General features: G+C 37.5%; 1 protein-coding gene across 1 annotated transcript in view; it reads left to right on the top strand.

The window, feature by feature from the left end:
* The window catches only part of LOC102432873 (zinc finger protein 568-like), a 29,940-nt gene extending 12,199 nt beyond the window's left edge, over window positions 1–17,741 (top strand). The window contains exons 3-5 of the mRNA XM_014464218.2: window positions 1,287–1,410; window positions 1,706–1,801; window positions 13,711–17,741. Of these exons, the coding sequence (XP_014319704.1) occupies window positions 1,287–1,410; window positions 1,706–1,801; window positions 13,711–15,140 (1,650 nt within the window). The 3' untranslated portion in view covers window positions 15,141–17,741. The remainder of the gene's footprint in view (window positions 1–1,286; window positions 1,411–1,705; window positions 1,802–13,710) is intronic.
* The last annotated feature ends 5,582 nt before the right edge of the window (window positions 17,742–23,323 follow it).

The following is a 23,323-nucleotide window of genomic DNA, read 5'->3' on the forward strand; positions in this document are numbered from 1 at the left end:
TTTTGTTTACATTGATGTAAATAAAATCATACTGTTTGAAATCTCTGCAACTTTATTACTTGTCTCTCAGTATACATTGAGGAAATGCATTCACGTTGTGAATTTATCCTATTATATAGCCATTTATTGTATGAATATACTTTTTTTTCTTTTATATTCATGTGGACATTCTTGGACTTGTTTCTTGGTATCATATGTAAGGATTTTCTCTAGGTATATTACTAGAAATAGAGTTGTTGGGTCATAGGGTATATGCATCTTCAACCTTCCTGACACTGCCCAGTTGCTTTCCAATGTTTATACCCATTTACAAATCCTGTTACTTCATATCCTTATTAACATTTAGTATTGTCAGACTTTTACATTTTCAGCCAGTTGGTGGGTATGAATTGATATATTATTCTGATTTTCAATTTGCATATTTTTGGTACTAAATGAGGTTGAGCCCTGTTTCATGCTTTTGTCACGATTGAAGGGGTTCTTGCCTCTATTCAACAGAAGTCAAGAGAGAAGGCGAAACATGTTCAAAAGAAGTGGTTTACTGAAAACAAGATGGAGGGAAAAGAGCCAGGGAGGATGCTTGATGCATCAAGAGAAAGCACACTAATGAAGAGTATGGCTCCACAAACTGCACCTGCATGAAGAATCCAGCCCTATATAAGCCAGACCCTGCAAAATGAATACCTAAACATTTGTTGGAGAACACAGGGATGCAGGACAGCAGCCTTTGGTAGCATCAATTTTGATGACATGGAAAAGTGATTAGGATTTAATTTTCTGGCATATTAGTGAGCTTGAGTTTTGAAGATATGATTAAGTCACTAAGTATATTTAAATTCAATTTCAGAAATAGAAGTTTCATAAGACATTTTTGAATGATTCCAACTTTTAAAAAATTTATTGGGAGAATGGGAAGGATATGTTCACAAGTCTTATGTGCTGAAGATAGATTGTGCTGTGTACTTCAGTGTACAGTTTTACTTAGTTGAGAAACACCAATTATCTAGCCTTTATTTATTCCCAGACCTGAGTGGCTAATGGAAGAGGATAATGCCAAGAGGTAACATTTATAGTTGCAGGCATGTTTAAGAATGATATATGCACCAAGAATAATGTGTGATCTGATCACTCTTGTTCCCACACTGACCCATCCATGCTGAAGGGTCAAGCATAGCCTATTTTCCCAAGCAATTTCCTTACTGAATTGCTTTCTCCATTTTCTTTTATTCTATTATAAAGATTTTGTCCATTAATTTCCCAAATAGTATATTTATCTCTGGTTTCAGGGCTTGAAGTTCGAAGATGTGGCCATTTTCTTCTCTCAAAAGGAGTGGGAATGCTTGCACTCTACCCAAAAGGATTTGTACCGAGATATAATGTTGGAAAATTATAACAACCTGATCTCACTGGGTAAGTTTATCTGCCTCTCAAAATTCAGAATTGAACTTCTGGAATTTTTATGTTCTTTGTTATCAATTTCTTGTGAGTACTTTTTCAAGTGCCTGGCTGAATTAATGTTTCTTGCTTACCAAAGAATAGTTGTTTCTTGTGAAGTTAAAACTTGGCTGCTCCATTTTACAACTTTATCTTTTTAATTTCTCTGACCTTCACCCTTAAACTACTTACTCTTCTTTCTTGATAATCATGGATTGATTTTAATTCTGGAACACCCACAACAACCTTTGTTTTTTTTTAACTTGAGCAGGACTTTGTAATTCTAAGCCAGATGTGATCTCCTTATTGGAACAGGGGAAAGAGCCCTGGATTGTTAAAAGGAAGGAGGCAAAAGAATGGTGCCCAGGTGAGTGATGGTAACTCGTATGGAGAAGGCCATGGCAGGTGGGACTGTGAGAAGGCAGGACTTCTGTGATTTTGGGAGGAAAGCTCCCTGAAAAGGCTTGAGATCTGGAACACAAAGTAAGGATGTATCAAAATCAGGCCTCTAATTTTTACTTCACTTAATACTCTCTTGCTATCCTTTCTCATATTTCCCTCTGATTTCATGAAGGAAGTGCCTTCCTCCTTCCCAGGAGACAATCATTTTCCCTATACTTTGGGTCCAGTTTTATCCTGACTTATTTTATTTTATTGTGTTTTTTAATCATCACCTGAGGATTTTTTTAAAAATTAATTTTAGAGAGAAAGGAAAGGGAGAGGGAGAGAGACAGAAACGTCAATGTGAGAGAGAAACTTTGCCTCCCCTACACACCCAGATCAGAAATCGAACCTGCAACCTGGGTAATGGCCCTGACCAGGAATTGAACCTGCAACCTTTCAGTGTCCGGGATGACACTCGAACCAACTGAGCCACATCAGCCAGGACTAGCCTGACTTTTTAAAATTTTATTATGTTTTTATTGATTTTAGAGGAAGGGAGAGGGGAGATAAGAGAGAATCATTAATCAGCTGCCTCCTGCTCACCCTCCACTGGGGATTGAGCCTGCAAGCCAGTCATGTGCCCTGACTGGGAATTGAACTGTGACCTCCTGGTTCATAGGTTCATGTTCAACCATTGAGCCACACCAGGTGGTCCATCCTGGCTTTTTAAAAACAGTTCTATTGGGATATAATGCTATTGGGATACTGTAAAATTCACTTGTTTAAAGTACATTCATCAATTTTCAGTATATTCACAGAGTTTTGCAATTGGCACAACAATCTAACTGTAGAACATTTTCATCACCCCAAATTAAACCCTATACCTGTTAGTAGTCACTGTCCACACACAGACCTATGCAACCACTAATCAACTTATAATCCTTTTTATTTCTGTAAGGTTGGTAGTGATATCTCCTCTTCTATTCCTGATATTAATATGAGTCTTCTCTCTTTTTTTCTTGGTCAAGCTAGCTAAAGGTTTGTCAGTTTTGATGATCTATTCAAAGAATCAACTTACAATTACATTGATTTTCTCTATTTTTCTTTATTTTGTTCATCTTCCCTCTAATCTTTATTATTTCCTTTCTTCTAGTATCTGGTTTTAGTTTGTTCTCATTTATCTAGTTCCTTAAGGTGAATAATTAGTTTATTGATTTGAGATCTTGTGTGTGTGTGTTTTTTAATATAGAAATTTTAAGCTGTTAATTTCCCTTTAAGATCTGTTTTAATTGTATTCCATATGTTTTGGTATGTTCAGTTTTCCTTTCATCCAACTCAAAAGTATTTTCCAAATTCTCTTGCAATTTCTTCTTAGACCCATTAGTTATTTAAGAGTATGTTGTTTTCCATCTCTTTGTTGATCTTCTGACTAGTTGATCTATACATTATTGAAAGTAGATCATTGAATTGTTGAATTGTCTGTTTTTCTCTTCATTTCTGTTAGTGTTTGCTTCATCTATTTTGGGGCTCTGGAATTAGGTTCTTATATACTTAGGACTTACAGTTTCCTGAAATTGACCCCCTTATTATAAAACTAGAGGCCCAGTGCACAAAATTTGTGCTGGGGGGGGGGGTTCCCCTCAGCCCAGCCTGCACCCTCTCCAATCTGGGACCCCTTGGGGATGTCTGACATCCCTCTCACAATGCCTCTGAGTAGTGGCATGATTGTCCCTCACTCTCCCGCCCCGCTGGCCTGGTCACCCCTAACACTCACGCACTGCTGGCCAGGTCACCACCATCTGCCCCCTTCCATGCTGGTCGGGCTCGATGCTAAATGTGCCCCCTCCCTCTCCACCGGCCTGAGTCACCTCTCATTGCCCACTCTGCCAGTCTGGTCGCCCCCAACTGCCCTCCCCCCACCGGCCTAGTCGCTCCTCACTGCCCCCCCTTGCCAGCCTAATTACCCCCAACTGCCCCCCCTGCCAGCCTGGTTGCCCCCAACTACACCCCTTGCCAGACTAATCACCCCCAACTGCCCCCCCTGCCAACCTGGTTGCCCCCAACTGCACCCTGCCCCCACCAGCCTGGTCGCCCCTAACTGCCCCTCACCCCCCGCCGGCCTGGTTGCCCCATGCAGCCTGCTTGTTCAATCATTTGGTCATCCCTCACTAACCCCCCTGCCAGCGTGGTCATAGGCAGCCATCTTGTGAGGGTGTGAGGGTCAATTTGCATGTTACCTCTATTATATAGGATAGGATAGGAGGTCCTTCTTTGTCTCTATTACAATTTTGTCTTAGTTTATTTTGTCTGATAAAAGTATAACTATTGAAACTCACTTTTGCTTAATCTTTTTCCATTCTTTTAATCTTTCTGTGTCCTTAAATTTATTTTGTCTATTGTAGACAGCATATACTCAGTTCATGTTTTTTAATACATCCTGCCTGTATCTGCTATCTGTTTGACTATTTAATATGTTTATACTTAATGTAATTATCAATAAAGTAGGATTTATGTCTGACATTATGGCATTTGTTTTCTACATTTGTTATTTTTGTTTTATACTTCATTCTTATATTACTATAATTTATGTTAAATAGCCATATTCTAGAGTCCCATTTAGTTTTATGATTGTTTCTTTACTACAGTTTTTAGTTCTTTTTCCAGTGGTTGCTCTGAGAATTTCAGTTATAGTTTAGCTTAAAATAATTTAGTTTGGATTAACACTAATTTAACTTTAATCTCATTAAAAAAACTATGCCCTAATATAGCCTGGTCCCTCCTTTTTTTCTTTGTACTATTATCATCATACAAATTATACCTTAATACATTATAAGTAGATATTGGTAAGCAGAATAATGACTCTCCCAAAGATGTCCACATCCTAATCCCTGGAACCTATGAATAAGGAATTAAGGTTGTGAGTCAGCTGGCCTTAAATTAGGGAGATTATCCTAGGTTATTCACATGGGTTCAATGCAATCACAAGAGTCTTTGAAAGAATAAGAGATGTGACAGCATAAGAAATGTACAGAGAGGAAGGGGGCCATGATACTCTAAGGAATGAGCAGTCTTTAGGAGTTAGAAAAGATAAGAAAATAGATTCTTCCTTAGAGCCTCCAGAAGGGAACACAGTCCTTATGCTCATTTATTTTGACCTATTAAAACCTCTTTCTGACTTCTGACATTCAGAACTGTAAGATAATAAATTGGTTTGTTTTACTAGTAAGGCACTATGCTTATGTTAACATGTTATATCAGAAATAGGAAAATAATATACCATCAACATGTTTTTATAATTATTGTTTTAGGTAGTTATCTTTTAAATCAAATAGAAGAAGCAAAGAGTTACAAACAAAAATACTTTTATATAGTCTTATATTTACCTACATAGTTACCTTTACTGGTGCTTTTTATTTTTTTGCAGATTCATGTTATCTTTTGTCCTTTTATTTCAGTCTAAACAACCCCCTTTAGTATTTCTTATAAGGCAAATCTGCTAGTGATAAAATTTTTTTGTTTTAAAAATATTCTGAGAATATCTTAATTTCCCTTTTATTTATAAAGAATGGTTTTGCTGGATAGAAAATTCTTGACTGACAACCCTTTGTTCTAACACCAAATCAAATATGTCAATTGTTTTCTGTTCTCATGGTTTCTGATGGAAAAATATGTGGGATTAGTTACTTCTCTCTGGAGGTTTTTCATCAATTGACTCTGATGTGTCTAGGTTTTGATCAGGCTTATTCCAACTTTACAACAAGTTTTTCAACTTGGAGTTTGTTGAACCTCTTAGATGTGTATATTAATCTTTTTAATCAAATTTGGGAAATCATTGGAAATTATTTCTTCAAATGTATTTTTACGCCTTTCTTGTTCTCATTCATGTACTCTCTTTGTGCATATATTTCAACACTTGGGGATATTCCTCAGGTCTCTGAGGCTCTGTTTTTGTTTTGTTTTTCATTTTTTGTCCCTTTCTGTACCATAGACTAGATATTCTCTCTATTTACCTACCTTTATTTTCACAGATCCTCTCTTTTGCCAGTTCAAATCTGTTACTGAGCTCTACTGATGAAGTTGTTATTTCAGTTATTATACTTTTCAACTCAGATTTCTATTTGGTTGTTTTTTATAATTTCTACTGATATTTTTTATTTAATGAGATATTCTTATACTTCCTTCATTTTTAAATCTTCATTGTTGCAAGTATTACATATGCCCACTTTTTTATTCCCATAGACCCCCACCAGCCCACTGCCCACACCCTGTTGTCTGTGTCCATGGGTTATGCATATATGCATACAAGGTCTTTGGTTGAATACCTTCCAATGACCAACCTTCCCCTGCCATGCCTCCGAAATTCCACACTCTGTTCCATGCTTCCATGTCTCTGGATTCACTCCCTTCATCATAGATTCCACATATGAGTGAGATCATGTGATACTTGTCTATCTCTAACTGACTTATTTCACTTAGCATTATACTCTCCAGGTCCCTCCATGCTGTCTCAAAGGGTAAAAGATTCTCCTTTTTTACTGCTGCATACTATTCCAGGGTATAAATGTAACACAGCTTTTTGTATCCACTCATCTACTGATGGGCACTAGGGCTGTTTCCAGATTTTAGCTATTGTAAGTTGTCCTGCTACGAACATAGGGATGCAATCTTTCTGAATGGTGTTTTGGGATTCTTAGGGATATATTCCTAGAAGTGTAATTACTGGGTCAAATGGCAGTTCCATATTTAATTTTTTAAAGAAATTCCATATTGTTTTTCATAATGGCTGTACCAGTCTGCATTCCCACCAGCAGTGTACCAGCGGTCCTTTTTCTCCACATCCTCACCAGCACTTGACATTTGTTGATTTGTTGATGGTAGCCATTCTGACAGGTATGAGGTGATACCTCATTGTCCTTTCACAGATTCCTTTCACATTTTCACAGATCTCTCTGATGATCAGTGACTTGAGCATTTTTTCATATGTCTCTTAGCCATCTATATGTCCACTTTGGAGACGTGTCTACTTAGGTCCTTCACCCATTTTTTAATTGATTTGTTTGTCTTCCTTCTATTAAGTTGTATGAGTTCCTTATATATTTTGGATTAACCCTTTATCAGATGTATCATTGCCAAATAAATTATCCCATACAGCGGGCTCCCTTTTCGTTTTGGTGATGGTTTCTTTTGCAGTGCAGAAGCCTTTTATTTTGATGTAGTCCCATTTGTTTATTTTCTCCTTAGTTTCCTTTGCCCTAGGACAGGGGTGGGCAACCTTTTTGTGAGTGAGTGCCAAAACCAGCAAAATATCTGACTCAAAATTCTTCTGCGTGCCAACCCTAATTTTTTGAGAACATGTTACGCCTACTTGATATCTCTTAAGGTGTACGTATGTGAAGAACCTTGAAGAAATAATAAAATTCATTCGAGCGACAAAAACACAGTATATGATGATGAAAAATACATTTATTTTTAATGTATACATGTACACTGATAGTCCGACAGAAAACTTTATGACTTCGTTTGATATTATCAGTTGGACTTTTGCTGCTGCATCACTGATGACAAAGATTTTACATCAGGTTTATATTTTGTGACCTTCAGAGATATGCACGAGCTACTACTTTCATCTGTCAGGCTACTCCTATTACGAGACTTAACAAAATTCATCACTGAGAACAAAGATTCACAAGCGTATGTGGATGAAACCAAAACACTAGTCGGATCTAGGAAGGCAGGGAGAGTTAAGGCAAAGTCATAGAAATTGCTCTTCCCCTCTCTCGTCAATCCATGTCTATGGTCTTTAAGATAACTTGTTATGTAAAATTATTTATTTATCTAAGATGCACCTACCCTGAATTTATCTGAAAAATAAAAAAGTCGATATTAAGAAAAAAATTGTAAATGGAAGATTATAAGAGAGGGTTTCGCGTGCCAGCAAAAGTTACTGGCATGCCATATTTGGCACACGTGCCAGGGGTTTCCCACCCCTGCCCTAGGAGATGTATCCATAAACATATTGCTATGAGATATGTCTGAGATTTTGCTGCCTATGGTTTCTTCTAAGATTTTTATGGTTTGTCGATTTACATGTAGGTCTTTTATTCATTTTGAGTTTATTCTCGTGTATAGTGTAAGTTGGTAGTCTTGTTTCATTTTTTTGCATGTATCTGTCCAATTTCCCCAACACCATTTATTGAAGAGACTCTCTTGACTCCATTGTTTGGTCTTGTCTCCTTTGTCAAATATTAATAGAGCACAATGACTTGGGTTGATTTCTGGGGTCTCTGTCCTGTTCCATTGATCTATATGCCTGTTCTTGTACCAGTACCAGGCTGTTTTGATTACAGTGGCTTTGTAATATAACTTGATATCTGGTATGTGATCCTTCCAATTTTATTCTTCTTTCTCAAGATTGCTGCAGCTATTCGGGGTCTTTTTTGGTTCCATATAAATTTTTGAACCAGAACTGTGTAATAGGAATTACATTGAATCAATAGATTGCCTTGGGTAATATGGACATTTTAATGATGTTGATTCTACCAATCCATAAACACAGTATATTCTTCCACTTGTTTATACCTTCTATCTCTTTTTACAACCTCCTGAGTTTTCCAAGTATAGGTCTTTCACCTGCTTGGTTAAGTTTATTCCTAAGTATCTTAATTTTTTTGTTGTTGCAATGGTAAAAGGGATTGTTTGTTTAGTTTCTCTTTCTGAGAATTCATTACTGATGTATAAAAAAAAAGCCATCTATTTTTGGGTGTTGATTTTGATCCTGCTACATTGCCAAATTCATTTATTAAATCTAGTAGTTTTTTTATGGAATCTTTAGGGTTTTCTATGTACAATATCATGTCATCTGCAAATAATGAGAGTTTTACTTCCTCCTTTCCAATTTGAATGCCTTTTATTTCTTGTCTAATCCCTGTGGCTAGGACTTCCAATACTATGTTGAATGAGGATGGTGAGAATGGACATCCCTGTCTTGTTTCTGTTCTTAGAGGAAATGATTTTAGTTTTTGCCCATTGAGTATGATATTCTCTGTAGGTTTGTCATATACAGCTTTTATTATGTTGAGATATGCTTCTTCTATTTCCACTTTGCTGAGAGTTTTTACCAAAAGAGGGTGTTGGATTTTGTCGAATGCTTTTTCTGCGTCTATTGATATGATCATATAATTTTTATCTTTCAGTTTGTTTATGTGATATATCACATTTATTGATTTGCGAATATTGTGCCAGCCTTGCATCCCTGGAATAAATCCCATTTGGTCATGGTGTATGATCTTTTTAATATATTGCTGGATCCAACTTTCTAATATTTTCTTGAGGATTTTAGCATCTATGTTCATCAGGGATATTGGCCTGTAATTCTCTTTCTTTGTAGTGTCTTTATCTGGTTTTGGAATTAGGATCATGCTGGCCTCATAAAAAGAGCTTGGACATGTTTCTTCCTCTTGGATTTCTTGGAATAGTTTGAGGAGTATAGGTGTTAGTTCTTCTTTGAATGTTTAATAAAACTCCCCTGTGAAGTCATCTGGACCCGGGATTTTGTTGGATGGGAGTTTTTTAATTACTACTTTTATTTCATCAGTTGTTATTGGCCTACTCAGGTTTTCTGATTCTTTGTGATTCAGTTTTGGAAGATTGTATTTTTCTAGGAATTTGTCCATTTCATCCACATTATCCAGCTTTTTGCCATATAGTTGTTCATAGTATTTTTTACAATCCTTTGTATTTCTGTGGTGTCAGTGGTTACTTCTCCACTTTCTTTTCTAGTTTTATTTATTTGGATGTTCTCTGTCTTTTGATGAGTCTGACTAATGGTTCATCAATTTTGTTTATTCTTTCATAGAACCAGCTCTTGGTTTCCTTGACTTTTGTATTAATTTTTTAGTGTATGTAGTTTATTTCTGCTCTAATCTATTATTTCCTTCTACTTTCTCTGGGCTTTTCTTGTTATTCTCTTTCTAATTCTTTTAGTTGTAGAGTTAGTTTATTGTTGGTTTTTCTTGTTTTCTTTTTGTTTTGTTTTAGTTTTTTGAAGTATTCCTGTAGTGCTATGAACTTCCCTCTCAGGACTGCTTTTGCTGTGTCTCAGAGATTTTGAGTGTGTGTTCATTTTCATTTGTTTCCAGGAAGTTTTTTTATTTCTTTCTTGATCTCTTTGGTAACCCATTTATTGTTTAATAACATGCTACTTAGCCTCCATGTGTTTGAATGTTTTGGTGTGCTTTTAATATAATTGATTTCTAATTTTATTCCACTGTGATCTGAGAAGATGTTTGATATGATTACAATCTTCTTGAATTTGAAGAGACTTGTTTTGTGACTTGACATGTGGTCTATCTTTGTGAATGATCTACTTGAGGAGAATGTATATTCTGGAGCTTTGGGGTGAAATATTCTATAAATGTCAATTAAACCATCTGTTCAGTGTGTCTTTTAGAATCACTATTTTCTTGTTATTTTTTGTCTGGAAGATCTAGCCAGTGAAGTCAGCAGGGTGTTAAAATCTCCTACTATGACTGTATTGTTGTTGATCACAACCTTAAAGTCCTCTAGAATTTTTTCATATATTTAGGAGCTCCTATAGTGGGTGCATATATGTTTACCACGGTTATATCCTCTTTTTAGGTCAATCCCCTTAATATTATGTAGTGACCTTTGTTATCTCATGATGACCTTCATTTTGAAGGTTATTTTGTCTTATATGAGTATTGCTACCCTAGGTTTTTTTTTTGCCATTTGCATGAAAAAAATTTTTCCATCCCTTCACTCTTATCCTGTGTGAATCTTCTGTTCTGAGGTGGGTCCCTTGTAGACAGCTTATAATTGGGTCATGTTTTTGTATTCATTTAGCTACCCTGTGTCTTTTGATTAGAGCATTTAATCCATTTACATTTAAGGTTATTGACTAGAGGCCCAGTGCACAAATGCGTGCACCAGTGGGGTCCCTTGGTCTGGCCTGTGGGATCAGGCCGAAACCGGCTCTCTGACATCCCCCAAGGGGTCCCAGATTACGAGAGGGTGCAGGCCAGGCTGAGGGTCCCCACCAGTGCACGGTCGGGGCTGAGGAGGGATGCGGGAGGTTGGCCAGCCTGGAAAGGGCCATGGGAGGGCTCCAGGGCATGTCCGGCCCATCTTGCCCAGTCCCAATTGGCCTGACCCCAGCAGCAAGCTAACCTACCAATCGGAGCATCTGCCCCCTGGTGGTCAGTGCATGTCATAGCGATTGGTCGACTGTCTGCCCCCTGTTGGTCAGTGCATTTCATAGCGAGCAATTGAGCGGCCTTATATCATTAGCATATTATGCTTTGATTGGTTGAACAGATGACCAGACACTTAGTATATTAGGCTTTTATTATATAAGATAGGTACTTATTTATTACCATTTTAATTCTGTATGCCTAGATTTCTCTATTTCTTCTTTTTTATATATATATATTTTATTGATTTTTTACAGAGAGGAAGGGAGAGGGATAGTTAGAAACATCGATGAGAGAGAAACATCGATCAGCTGCCTCCTGCACACCTCCTACTGGGGATGTGCCTGCAACCAAGGTACATGCCCTTGACCGAAATCGAACCTGGGACCTTTCAGTCCGCAAGCCGATGCTCTATCCACTGAGCCAAACCAGTTAGGGCTCTATTTCTTCTTGTTATTAGGCAGTCCCTTTAGCATTTCTTGTAATGCTGGCTTGGTGGTGATGAACTCCTTTAGCCTTTTATTGTGTGAGAAGCTCTTTATTTCATCATCTATTTTGAATGATAGCCTTGCTGGATATAGTAATATTGGTTTCAGATCTTTGCTTTCCATTACCTTAGGTATTTCATGCCATTCCCTTCTGGCCTGTAGAGTTTCTGATGAGAAATCAGGTGTCAGCCTATGGAAGTTCTTTTGTACATAATAAATTGCTTTTCTCTTGCTGCCTTTAATATTCTCTCTTTTTCTTTAATTTTTGGCATTTTAATTATGATGTGTCTAGATGTGGGTTTGGGTTCTTCTTGTTTGGGACTCTGAGCCTCCTTAACTTGTGTGACTTTTTTCTTCACCAGGTTAGGGAAGTTTTCTGCCATTATTTCTTTAAACATGTTCTTTATCTCTTTATCCCTTTCTTCCCCTTCTGGGACACTTAAAATGTGAATATTGTTATGTTTCATATTGTTCCATAGCTTCTTTACTCCTTTAATTGTGTTTTCTCTTTGGTTCTGTGATTGAGTGATTTTTTTTAATCCTGTCTTCTAACTCACTGGTCCAATCCTTAGCTTCCCCTAATCTGCTGCGAATTCCTTCCAATGTGTTCTTTATTAGTGCTATGTCATTTGTCATTTCCAACTGTTCTTTTTTTATAGTTCCTATATCTTTTCTAATACTGTTGAGCATCTTCACCCTCATTATTCTGAACCCTAAACCAGATAAATTTATTATCTCAATTTCATTTATCTCTTCTTCTGGAGTAATCTCTTGCTCTTTCCTTTGGAGGTTATTTTCACTCTTCCTGAGAATGAAATTCAGTGGAGGTTTTTGAGCAAAAGAATGACATGATCTAATTTATTTTAATAAGGATACGCTAGTTATTGTATTGGGTATGGAATATTAGGAAGGCAACAGTGGAAGTAGGGAGACCCATTATGATAGCATGTTAATCTTAGTATGGTTGGATAGGTGGTAAAGATACTGGTAAAAGTAGACATAATCTGGATATATTTTGAGGCTAGAAATGGGAGGACTTGCTGTTAGTTGTAATGTCCTACTCCTTTAGATTCTTGTTTAGTTGATCTTAGATGGTTCCTTGACATTGTATTTTACAAGTTCCTCGGCTGATTCAGCTTCTCACCAGAGGTGAAGAACCACTTTTTTAAATAATAAAAAAAATTATTGTTGAAAGTATTACAGATGTCCCCTTTTTACCCCCATTGACACCCTCCACCCTGTCCCCACTCTACCCGCAGGTCTTCCACACTCTATGTCCATGGGTTATGCATATACTTTCTTTGGTTAATCTGTATGTCGTCTTTGGAGAATATTTGACAAAGGAAGCAAGAACATACAATGGAGTAAAGACAGTCTCTTCAATAAATGTGTTAGGAGAAATGGAAAGGTACATGCAAAAAAAAAAAAATGAAACTAGACCACCAACTTACACCATACCCAAGAATAAACTAAAAATGGATAAAAGATTTAAATGTAAGTCTGAAACCATAAAAATCCTAGAGAAAACCATAGGTAGCAAAATTTCAGACATCTCTTATAGCAATTGTTTGCTGATACATCTCCTAGGGCAGTGGTCGGCAAACTGCGGTCCCTTGAGTGTGGCTCTTCCGCAAAATACCACATGCGGGTGCGCACGTACAGTGCGATTGAAACTTCGTGGCCACACTCAAGGGGCCAAAGAGCCGCATGTGGCTTGCAAGCCGCAGTTTGCTGACCACTGTCCTAGGGCAAGGGAAACAAAGGAAAATTTAAACAAATGGGACTACATCAAAATAAAAAGCTTCTGCACAGTAAAAGAAACCAACAACAAAATGAAAAGGGATCCCACTGTATGAGAGAACATATATATCAATGATACATCTGACAAGAGGTTAATTTCCAAAATATATAAAGAACTCATACAACTTAACAAAAGGAAGACAGGCAATTCAATTTAAAAATGGGCGAAGGACCTAAATAGACACTTCTCCAAAGAACTACTTCTATAAGTTCACCTTATTTTCTCTATTCTCATTTTCCTCTGCCCCCTGTTTTTTGTTTGTTTGTTTGTTTGTTTTTGCAAAGCAATCTTAAGAGCTATTTATTTGCTAGTTTTAGTTTGTAATTTCTACCTTAGAAAAGCTTTCCTTTTTTCTGCAATAAAAAATACCTCCTATTTTCTTGTTATCTTACAGATTGGGAGTCCAGAAGAGAAACCAAGAATTTATCTCCAAAGGAGGGTAGTTATGAAATTAAATCATTGCAACCAAAGATAACAAAAAGACCTATAAGTTCTAACCTTGTGTGTACTAGGGTCAAAGATAATAGTGAAATCAAATGCTACTTGGAGAAACAACAGGATGGACATTTCAAATCAGTGGTAATGACCTCTGAAGAAAGGTCTGCTTCTATTCAGTGTACAGTCAATAGACTACCTCAGATAATTCATACTGGAGTGAAATGTGAATGCAAGGAATGTAAGGAAGCTTTCAGTTACCAAGCATACCACCTCCAACATGAACGCAGTCATAATAAGGAAAAGAGCTCTAAATATGGAGACTATGATAAAGCCTTTAATAGTAGATCAGACTTGATTAAGCATCAGAGAATTCATAAAAGAAAGAAAAGTAATGAACATGAGAAATGTGCCTTTATTCAGGACTCTGAAATTACTAAACCTCAGAGCATTAATACTGGTGAGAAAGCTCATAAATGTAAGGAATGTGGGAAAGCCTTTCATTCTAGCTCACAACTTACAAAACATCAAAGGATTCATATTGGTGAGAAACCCTATAAATGTAAGGAGTGTGAGAAGGCATTTCCATCTACCTCACAACTTAATTTACATCATAGAATTCATACAGATGAGAAATACTATGAATGTAAGGAATGTGGAAAAGCCTTCACCCGTCCCTCACACCTTTTTCGACATCAGAGAATCCATACAGGTGAGAAACCCCATAAATGTAAGGAATGTGGTAAAGCTTTTCGTTATGATACACAACTTAGTCTTCATCAAATAAGTCATACTGGTGAAAGACACTATGAATGTAAGGAATGTGGAAAGGCATATAGTTGTGCCTCTCAACTGAATCTGCATCAAAGAATTCATACTGGTGAGAAACCTCATAAATGTAAGGAGTGTGGGAAAGCTTTTATCTCTGATTCACATCTTATTCGACATCAGAGTGTTCATACTGGAGAGAAACCATATAAATGTAAGGAATGTGGGAAGTCCTTTCGCCGTGGCTCAGAACTTATTCGACATCAGAGAGCTCACAGTGGTGAGAAACCCTATAAATGTAAGGAATGTGGAATGGCTTTTACTTGTAGCACAGAACTTATTCGACATAGAAAAATTCACACTGGTGAGAGACCCCATAAATGTAAGGAATGTGAGAAGGCTTTTATACGAAGGTCAGAACTTACTCATCACCAGAGAAGTCATACTGGTGAAAAACCATATGAGTGTAAGGAATGTGGGAAGGCCTTTGGTCGTGGCTCAGAACTTAATCGACACCAGAAAATTCACACTGGTGAGAAACCTTATGAATGTAAGCAATGTGGAAAAGCCTTTATTCGTGGCTCACACCTTAGTCAACATAAAAAAATTCATGCAGCATAGAGGAATGAATGAAGACATGAGGGACAGTTCAGAATTTAATTGTAATCTGAAGTTCATACTAGTAAAATAGAAACAAACAAAAACCCCTGTGATTATAAGGAATGTGGGAAAGCATTTGAGGATAACAATTTAATATCAGAGTTTGTACTGTAGATATAAAGTCTTTATTTAAGGGCCAGAATTTATTGAGCATTTGTTACTGATGAGAAACCTTATAAATGTTAGGAATTGGAAGCATTTATTTGTGTTTTCAAATTAATTTGATATCAGTTCAATTGGTGCAAAAGCAAAAACCTTCATGAATGTAAGGAAAGTGTGAAGGCAGCAAATGTGTTAGAGACATTAATCATTTATTTTTTTAAAAATATATTTTATTGATTTTTTACAGAGAGGAAGGGAGAGAGATAGAGAGAAACATCGATGAGAGAGAAACATCGATCAGCTGCCTCCTGCACATCTCCTACTGGGGATGTGCCTGCAACCAAGGTACATGCCCTTGACCGGAATCAAACCCGGGACCCTTCAGTCCGCAGGCCGACGCTCCATCCACTGAGCCAAACCGGTTTCGGCGACATTAATCATTTAAACCTTTCTCAACATCAGGGTCATTAACCTTTAAGGGAAATAAAAGGATTTATAATATAATTGGCATATATGTGGGACACCAATTTGTTTTAGCTAACAAGTTATTTATCTGATAGTCATACTTGATGAAGGCTATATTAATATTAAAATTGTAGAAAATTAGTTTACCCTGCCCAAATCTTGTTCAGATTTGCAAACTTATTTTCTAAAATTAACTTGAACTAAATCAGAGTGGGAAAGGATTTAACCAATATTTAGTCTTTATTTGCCTTCACCACTATAACTCATTTTTATAGGGCAAATTACTTAACTATGTCTAAATTTTCTCATTTATAAATTGGTAATATTAGCACCATATTTTTAGTAGCATTGTGAAAATTAAGTAATTACATTATATCCCATAGAACAGTCTGTATTGTATTGAAAGTCTGCTAGATAAGAGCTGCCTTTATTATTAATAAGCGTTTTTTATTTTCATAAGTGTGTATTATTAGAGAAGCCTTTGGGGTTCAGTGACTATATGAACATCTTAATTCGTGTCTTTCTTTATTGAATTGTAAGTAATTCCTTCTGGAGAAAAATTAAAAACAAACTTTTATCATAGCTTATATTTTTGTCCCATCAGAAGATTCATAATGTAAAGAACCCCAGTAGAATAAAAGTGGGTAGCTATGAGGTCAGGGTGAAGACCTGGACGATATATTAAGACCTTAAAAAAATGACATAGGGCACACTCTATGGCTTCTGTTCTGGATAATTAGAAAATAACAAAGCCTTAGTCTAAATCCATTTTTTTCTATGTGGAAATTTAAAAGATAACTGTATAAATATTTTTATATTAAAAGGCAAATTATCATTCATAATGAATGACAAAGAGAAGACTACATGTTGAAATTTGCAGGATATAGCAATGCAATACTTGAGGAAAATTTACTTCTTTCAATATGTGTAGGAAACAGAAAAAATTAAGGCAGGATACTTTCCCACTTAACTATACTTGGTACACTGCCCATTCTCTGTTCCTGGTAGGTTCCCAGTAAACACTGATGATTGAAGGAATAAGAGAATGAATGAATAAGCATTTGACCCTCATATGTTGAAAAGTTCTAACAAAATAATTATAGGGCCAAAAATGAAAGAAAACTTGAAAACATTTTTTGAAATGAAAAACACTGTATCCTATAAAGAAAAAAATCTCATGAATAAGAGAGGATATATAACTACAAAAGTGGAGGATATTTAAAGGAATAAGACAATATTATTGTGGCTGATACTGTTGGTTGCCTATTCATTGGTATTAACTATTCTCCCTTTGCCAGGGTTACTTGCCACCCACTTAAGTCTAAATGCAAGATGCTTGCTCACCTAGTTTGCTTTGCATCTTGGCATATGTATACCAGTCCTGGCCATAGGAGAATTGAGCAAAAGTCTGCAAATGAGCTTCAGTTAAGTTTTCTTTCCTAACAAAATAGGAGGAAATAGTCCTCTTTTATACAGAATGCATGTCTATATGTCTGTGATACCTGGAATTATGGCCATTTTGCAACCAGAGGGGTAAGAGACAGATTGGCATGGGATAGGTTGGAATTACCTTTGTCCTTAACATTGTTGAGCTGATGAAACAATTCAGAACTGCCCCGTTCTTGGACCTGCTGTGAAATAAGAAACTCCATCATATCTGTTATAAGTTTATACTCAACTTTTCATAATATATTTGAGTCTCAGGAAAAAATATTTTTATGAATATACACATTTATTCAACTTTATTTAGTAAGATGGGACATTGTTTATCATATTTTTACAGTATAACAAATTGTGGAAAAGCATTACTTTCTTCAACATATATTAATACCTTGGACATATTTCAGGTATGGTTTAAGAGCACTACAATATATTGAGTATGGCATTAAAGTGAGTCATGATCCTTTTGCTTTTGGAGAGTCTTGCCTTCAATTTGTAAAAACAAAAAAAATGTAACATCTGTGACATGCAATAAAGCAAACTACAATATGCCTATATGTGTATATGCACATTCAACTGTGATTTGGTAATTCATAGGAAATATGTGTTTAGAGTATTTTGCAGTGTGCCTATTTATATTCAGCTTTTTACAGTTGTCTGAAATCTTAGAAAAGTATTATTTTCCTGAGTCAAGTAAGAATCAAGAAAAAACTAAAGAACTACACCATGTTATTCCTCTATTACCAGAGTATCTTACAGATAAAATCTTCTAAGTGTTCAATATACAAAGAATCATAGTTATAAGGTTAGCATAACCCGTTGACCAAATTTGGGTAAGGAAAGTATCCAAATCAGCTATAAAAAACAGTACATTGTATTCATCATATTTGAATATTCAAATTAAAATGCCAAGTCAAATCTAGCAGTCTAATAGAAAAGTAATAGAAATTTTTTATCCTGAATAAAGTGACCTGACCTGTCCAATTGTTTGAAAATGTAATGTGTAAAGAGAACCAAGATGGCGAGTAGGTGTCAGTACGCACTGCTCCTATAACCGCATCAAAATTCCAACTAAAATATAGAACAACCATTATTCAGGACCACCTGAAAGCTAGCTGAATGGAAGTCCTACAACTAGAGAAGTAAAGAAGTAAGCACATTGAGACTGGTAGGAGGGGCACAGGCATGGAATGGGCTAGTCCAACACCCACGTGTGCCCTTTTTTTTTTTAGCTGGGAGGGGGATCGTTGCTGAGGAGGCTGCCCGTCAGGAGCAAGGGGTCCTAGCCCAGGATTCCAGAGTTGGGAAGAAAAGTCCTGGTAACTACAGGCTATAAAGACCAGTGGGGATTGGAGATGCATGATACAGAGGTTGCTAGAGATCCAAGTGTTCCTTTTAAAGGGCCAGTGCACAAACTTACTTAGACTTAATCCTTCTAAGCTCCAGTACTGGGCAGCTTTAAGGGACCCAGAAACATATTGGAACCGAATTGTCTGGCATCAGGGCAGGAACTTGGGAGCAGCTTAATCCCAGATGGGGATACTTGCAGGGGTCATTGCCCCTGTTGCAGAGCTGGCTGGCAGGATCTATATCTGTGTCTCCATCAGCCTGGCTTAACCCTTTGAGTGCCAACCAATATCCTAGGAACTATGCTAAAATTGCCAAGGCATTTTTGCTGATTTTACAGCAGTTTAGGAAAAAAAATTATGAATTGCAAGTAAATGAAGTTACATATTCAAAAACTTAAGGAAACCTTTACTACATTGACATATTTAGCAATATCGTCATCACTAATCAAAGCAGACTTAGAACTGGACGCCATTTCGAAGCTTTGATAGCGCTCCCGGCACTTTTGGTGAAAGACAGGAGGAGCACAATCGAGCTCCCCGGCAATCTAGGGGTTAAACTGTTTGCCCTGGTGATTCCCTGAGATCCCATCCAAATTGCAGCCCCACCCAAGCTGTTTGCAGCAGTTTTTCAATATGAATGTCCTGTCCTAGTTCAGGCTTCAGACTGCTAAAATCTCTCAAAAAACTGCAGATGGTATCAGCATGCCCCAAACCTATTAATAAAAGCCAAGACCTGGCACTAGCACCACCTGGCCTTGCTTCACAGCTGGGCCTCACCTGGGCACTTCTAAGCCCAATACAAATGGCATCCATTTGCAGATCTCATCCTGCTAAGTGGCCCAAGGCAGTGGCTGACTTTGCACCTCCCTGAAGACCTTAGAGCCAGTACACCAGGTGGACAGCTTCAGACCACACCAGAATACAACTCTACATATCCATAAGTGACATACTCAAGGAGCAGATACAGTGAGCACCAAAGCCCCACTGAAGCAAGTCCTATGTCAGTAATGGCGAACCTATGACACGCGTGTCAGAGGTGACACGCAAACTCATTTTTCTGGGTTGATTTTTCTTTGTTAAATGGCATTTAAATATATAAAATAAATATCAAAAGTATAAGTCTTTGTTTTACTATGGTTTCAAATATCAAAAAAATTTCTATATGTCACATGGCACCAGAGTTAAGTTAGGGTTTTTCAAAATGCTGACATGCCAAGCTCAAAAGGTTTGCCATCACTGTCCTATGTCATAGAGGTGTTTCCTGCACAGCAGCTTTTTCATTGTAGTCACAACTGGTCCTCACAGCCAACTGGCCGGAGATCAACTCCTCCCTGTGATGCCAATAGCAGTCAAGGCTTAACTAAAAGACTGTGCACACAGCCCACTCATGGGTGTACCTAGAGTGCCAACCTCAGGTGACTGGGGAGGCTGAGCCACTGGACACCTAATACACAAGGCCACTCTACCAATTCCTGGAGACATAGCAGCTCTACTTAATAAATAGAAACAAACACAGGGAAGCTGCCAAAATGTGGAGACATATCACAAATGAAAGAAATGGAATCAAGCAATTTACTGGATACAGAGTTCAAAACCATGATTATAAGATTACTCAAAGATATTCATGAGAGCTTCCAGGATCTTAGTGAGACTTTTAAAGATCTTAGTGAGAACGTCAAAGACATGAAAAAGGACCAGAAAGAAATTAAGCATACACTAACTGAAATAATGGACAGAGATTCAGCAATAGAGTAGAGGACTCCGAGAATCAAATCAACTATTTGGAATACGAGGAAGCAAAAAACACCCAATTAGAAGAGCAAAAAGAAAAAGAATTCCAAAAATATGAAGACAGTGTAAGAAGCCTCTGGGACAACTTCAAGTGTACCAACATTCAAATCATGAGGGTGCTAGAAGGAGGTGAGGGAGAGCAAGATATTGAAAACATATTTGAAGAAATAATGACAGAAAACTCCCCCTACCTGGTAAAAGAAATAGACTTACAAATCCAGGAAGTGCAGAGGAACTCAAAGAGGCCCATACCAAGACACATCATAATTAAAATGCCAAAGGTTAAAGACAAAGAGAGAATCTTAAAAGCATCAAGACATTCTCAACGTTTGGAATAATCATACCACGGATTACACTTTTGCACCACACCTTAGTTCATATTTTGAGTAAACTTAATGTAAACATGCATTATGTGGTAAATTAAATGAGTCATAGCTAAATGTCAAGCTTATTAGTGAACAATTTAACAAAATTTCAATATTTTTTTAAAGGGGAGAAATGATTACTAAATTATATCTCCACTGGTATAGTTACTTCATAAGGCTGTTCTTAAAAGTTGTACATATCATCTTAATACGTGTGCCCTGTAGAAGAATTGAAGTATTACTAGGCATGACCACATAATAGTCAAAGAGCATAGTACTGGCATAGAAACAGATATATAGATTAATGAGACAAAATAAATAGCCCAGAAATAAATGCACGCCTATATGGTCAATTAAAATTTAATAAAGGAGCCAAGGACATAAAATGGGGTAAAGACAGTCTATTCAATAAATATTGTTGGAAAAATGGGCAGATACATGCAAAGAATATATATGAAACTAGACCACCTTCTTACATAATATACAAGAATAAGCTCAAAGTGTATAAAAGACAAAAGTAAGACTCAAAACTGGGGGGGGGGGGGGGAGAGAAAAAAAAAAGACTCAAAACTAAAATTCCTAGAAGAAAACATAGGTAGGAAACCCTGACATTTCTCTTAGCAGAATTTTTGTGATCTATCTCCTCGGGCAAGGAAAACAAAGGAAAAAAACAACAACAAATTGGACTGCATCAAACTAAAAACCTTCTGCACAGCAAAAGAAACCATCAAAATGAAAAGAAAACCTACTGAATGGAAGAATATATTTCCCAATGATACATCTGATAAGGAGTTTATATCCAAAATTTATGAAGAACTCAACACCAAAATAAACCTCCAAACAATTCAAATGGACCTTGAGAGCTTGTTTGGAGGTTCTAGCAGGGGAGCGCAGCTACTCGTATACCCTTGCCTGAAGACCGGTCCTCTCCTGGGCGGGCGCGGGGGGGGGGGGGGAGGTCGTCCTCTTCGACCCAGCGTGCAGCTTCGGGAGGGACGCACATGGATCGGTGAGGGAGGAGGGGGACACCTGCCTAGCCAGCCAGATCAGCCGAATCAACCCTGGCGATCAATGGGGTGACATGTCGCAGCCAGATCGCTCTCACATCCAAACAATTCAATTAAGAAATGGGCAGAGGATCTGAATAGATACTTCAACAAAGAGAACATACAAATGGCCAACAGACATGAAAAATGTCAACAACACTAATCAAAGAAATGCAAATTAAAACCACAATGAGATACCACCTCACATCTATCAGAGTGGCTATCATGAATAAACAACTAGTGCTGGCAAGAATGTGGAGGAAAGGAAACTCTCATGCACTGTTGGCGGGAATGTGGATTGATGCAGCCACTATGAAAAACAGTATGGAGGTCCCTCAAATATTTTAAAAGGACTGGTTTATGACCCAGCAATTATACTTCTGGGTATATATTCAAAGAAATACAAAGTATAAATTTGAAAGAATATATGCACCCCTATGTTTATTGCAGCAATATTTATAATAGCCAAGATATGGAAGCAACCCAAGTGCCATCAATAAATGAGTGGATAAAAAAGCTGTGATACATATATACAATGGAATATTACTAGGCCATAAATAATCTTACCATTTGCGACAGCATGGATGGTCCTAGTGGGTATTATGCTAAGTAAAGTAAGTCAGGGAAAGACAACTACAATATGATTTCACTTATGTGTGGAATCTAAAGAACAAAATATATGGATAAACAAAATTGAAACAAACTCACAGACACAGAGAACAGATTGATGGTCGCCAGAGAGGAGGAGGCTTGGGGAATGGCTGAAAAAGGTGAAGGGATTAAGAACAACAATTGGGCCCTAGCCAGTTTGGTTCAGTGACTGGAGCTTTGGCCCTCAGACTGAAGGATCCCAGGTTTCATTATGGTCAAGGGCATCTCCCTCGGTTGCAGGTTTGATCCTGGCAAGAAGAGGACGTTTTAGCCCCTTTTCAGGAACTTTGTAGCAGAGAAAAAGAGCCAGTTGGAGATGCTGTGAGTCCAGAACAGAAAAAAGCCTCAGCTGGATGTGACAAGGGCCACCAGGAAGCAGATGAGGGAGGAGGACCAGGAGGAAGCGGCCAAGAGGAGAAAAATGAGCCAAAAGGGCAAAAGAAAGGGGGGCCAGCAGGGTCCTGGGGGGCAAGAGGAAAGGAGGGCCGCTCAGCCAGGGAGATAAGAGGAAAGGAGACTTGGGAGGCAAGATGATTTCTGGGCCACCCGACTTGGGTGGCAAGAGGAAAGGAGGGCAACACCAAGGATTATAGAAGAGGAAGTGAAGTTCACCCTCCCACCTGCGTACCTGTAAACCAATAACTATTCTAAATGTTAAGGTCTAAGTCCTTTAGGGGGATGCAGAAGAAGGTGACTACTGCCTTCATTGAGCTTGAGGTTGAAGGAATAGGATTGCCCTCCCCTCAAGATGCTATGTAAATGTTGGACTTGACAAATTAATGTTTTTTCAACAACCATGTCTTTGGCTGGAGATTTAAAGGTATTTTTTTTAACTTTGGGTGTGGTATGAGGGACAGTTGTTCATATTTTAGAGACTTAAAATAGGTTGACTTCAGTATTATTTTAATAACAAGTTTGTGTATTTATCAAAGCTG

Source organism: Myotis lucifugus, unplaced genomic scaffold (assembly GCF_000147115.1).
Source record: "Myotis lucifugus unplaced genomic scaffold, Myoluc2.0 scaffold_244, whole genome shotgun sequence".
In the NCBI taxonomy this organism is placed as follows: Eukaryota; Metazoa; Chordata; class Mammalia; order Chiroptera; family Vespertilionidae; genus Myotis; species Myotis lucifugus.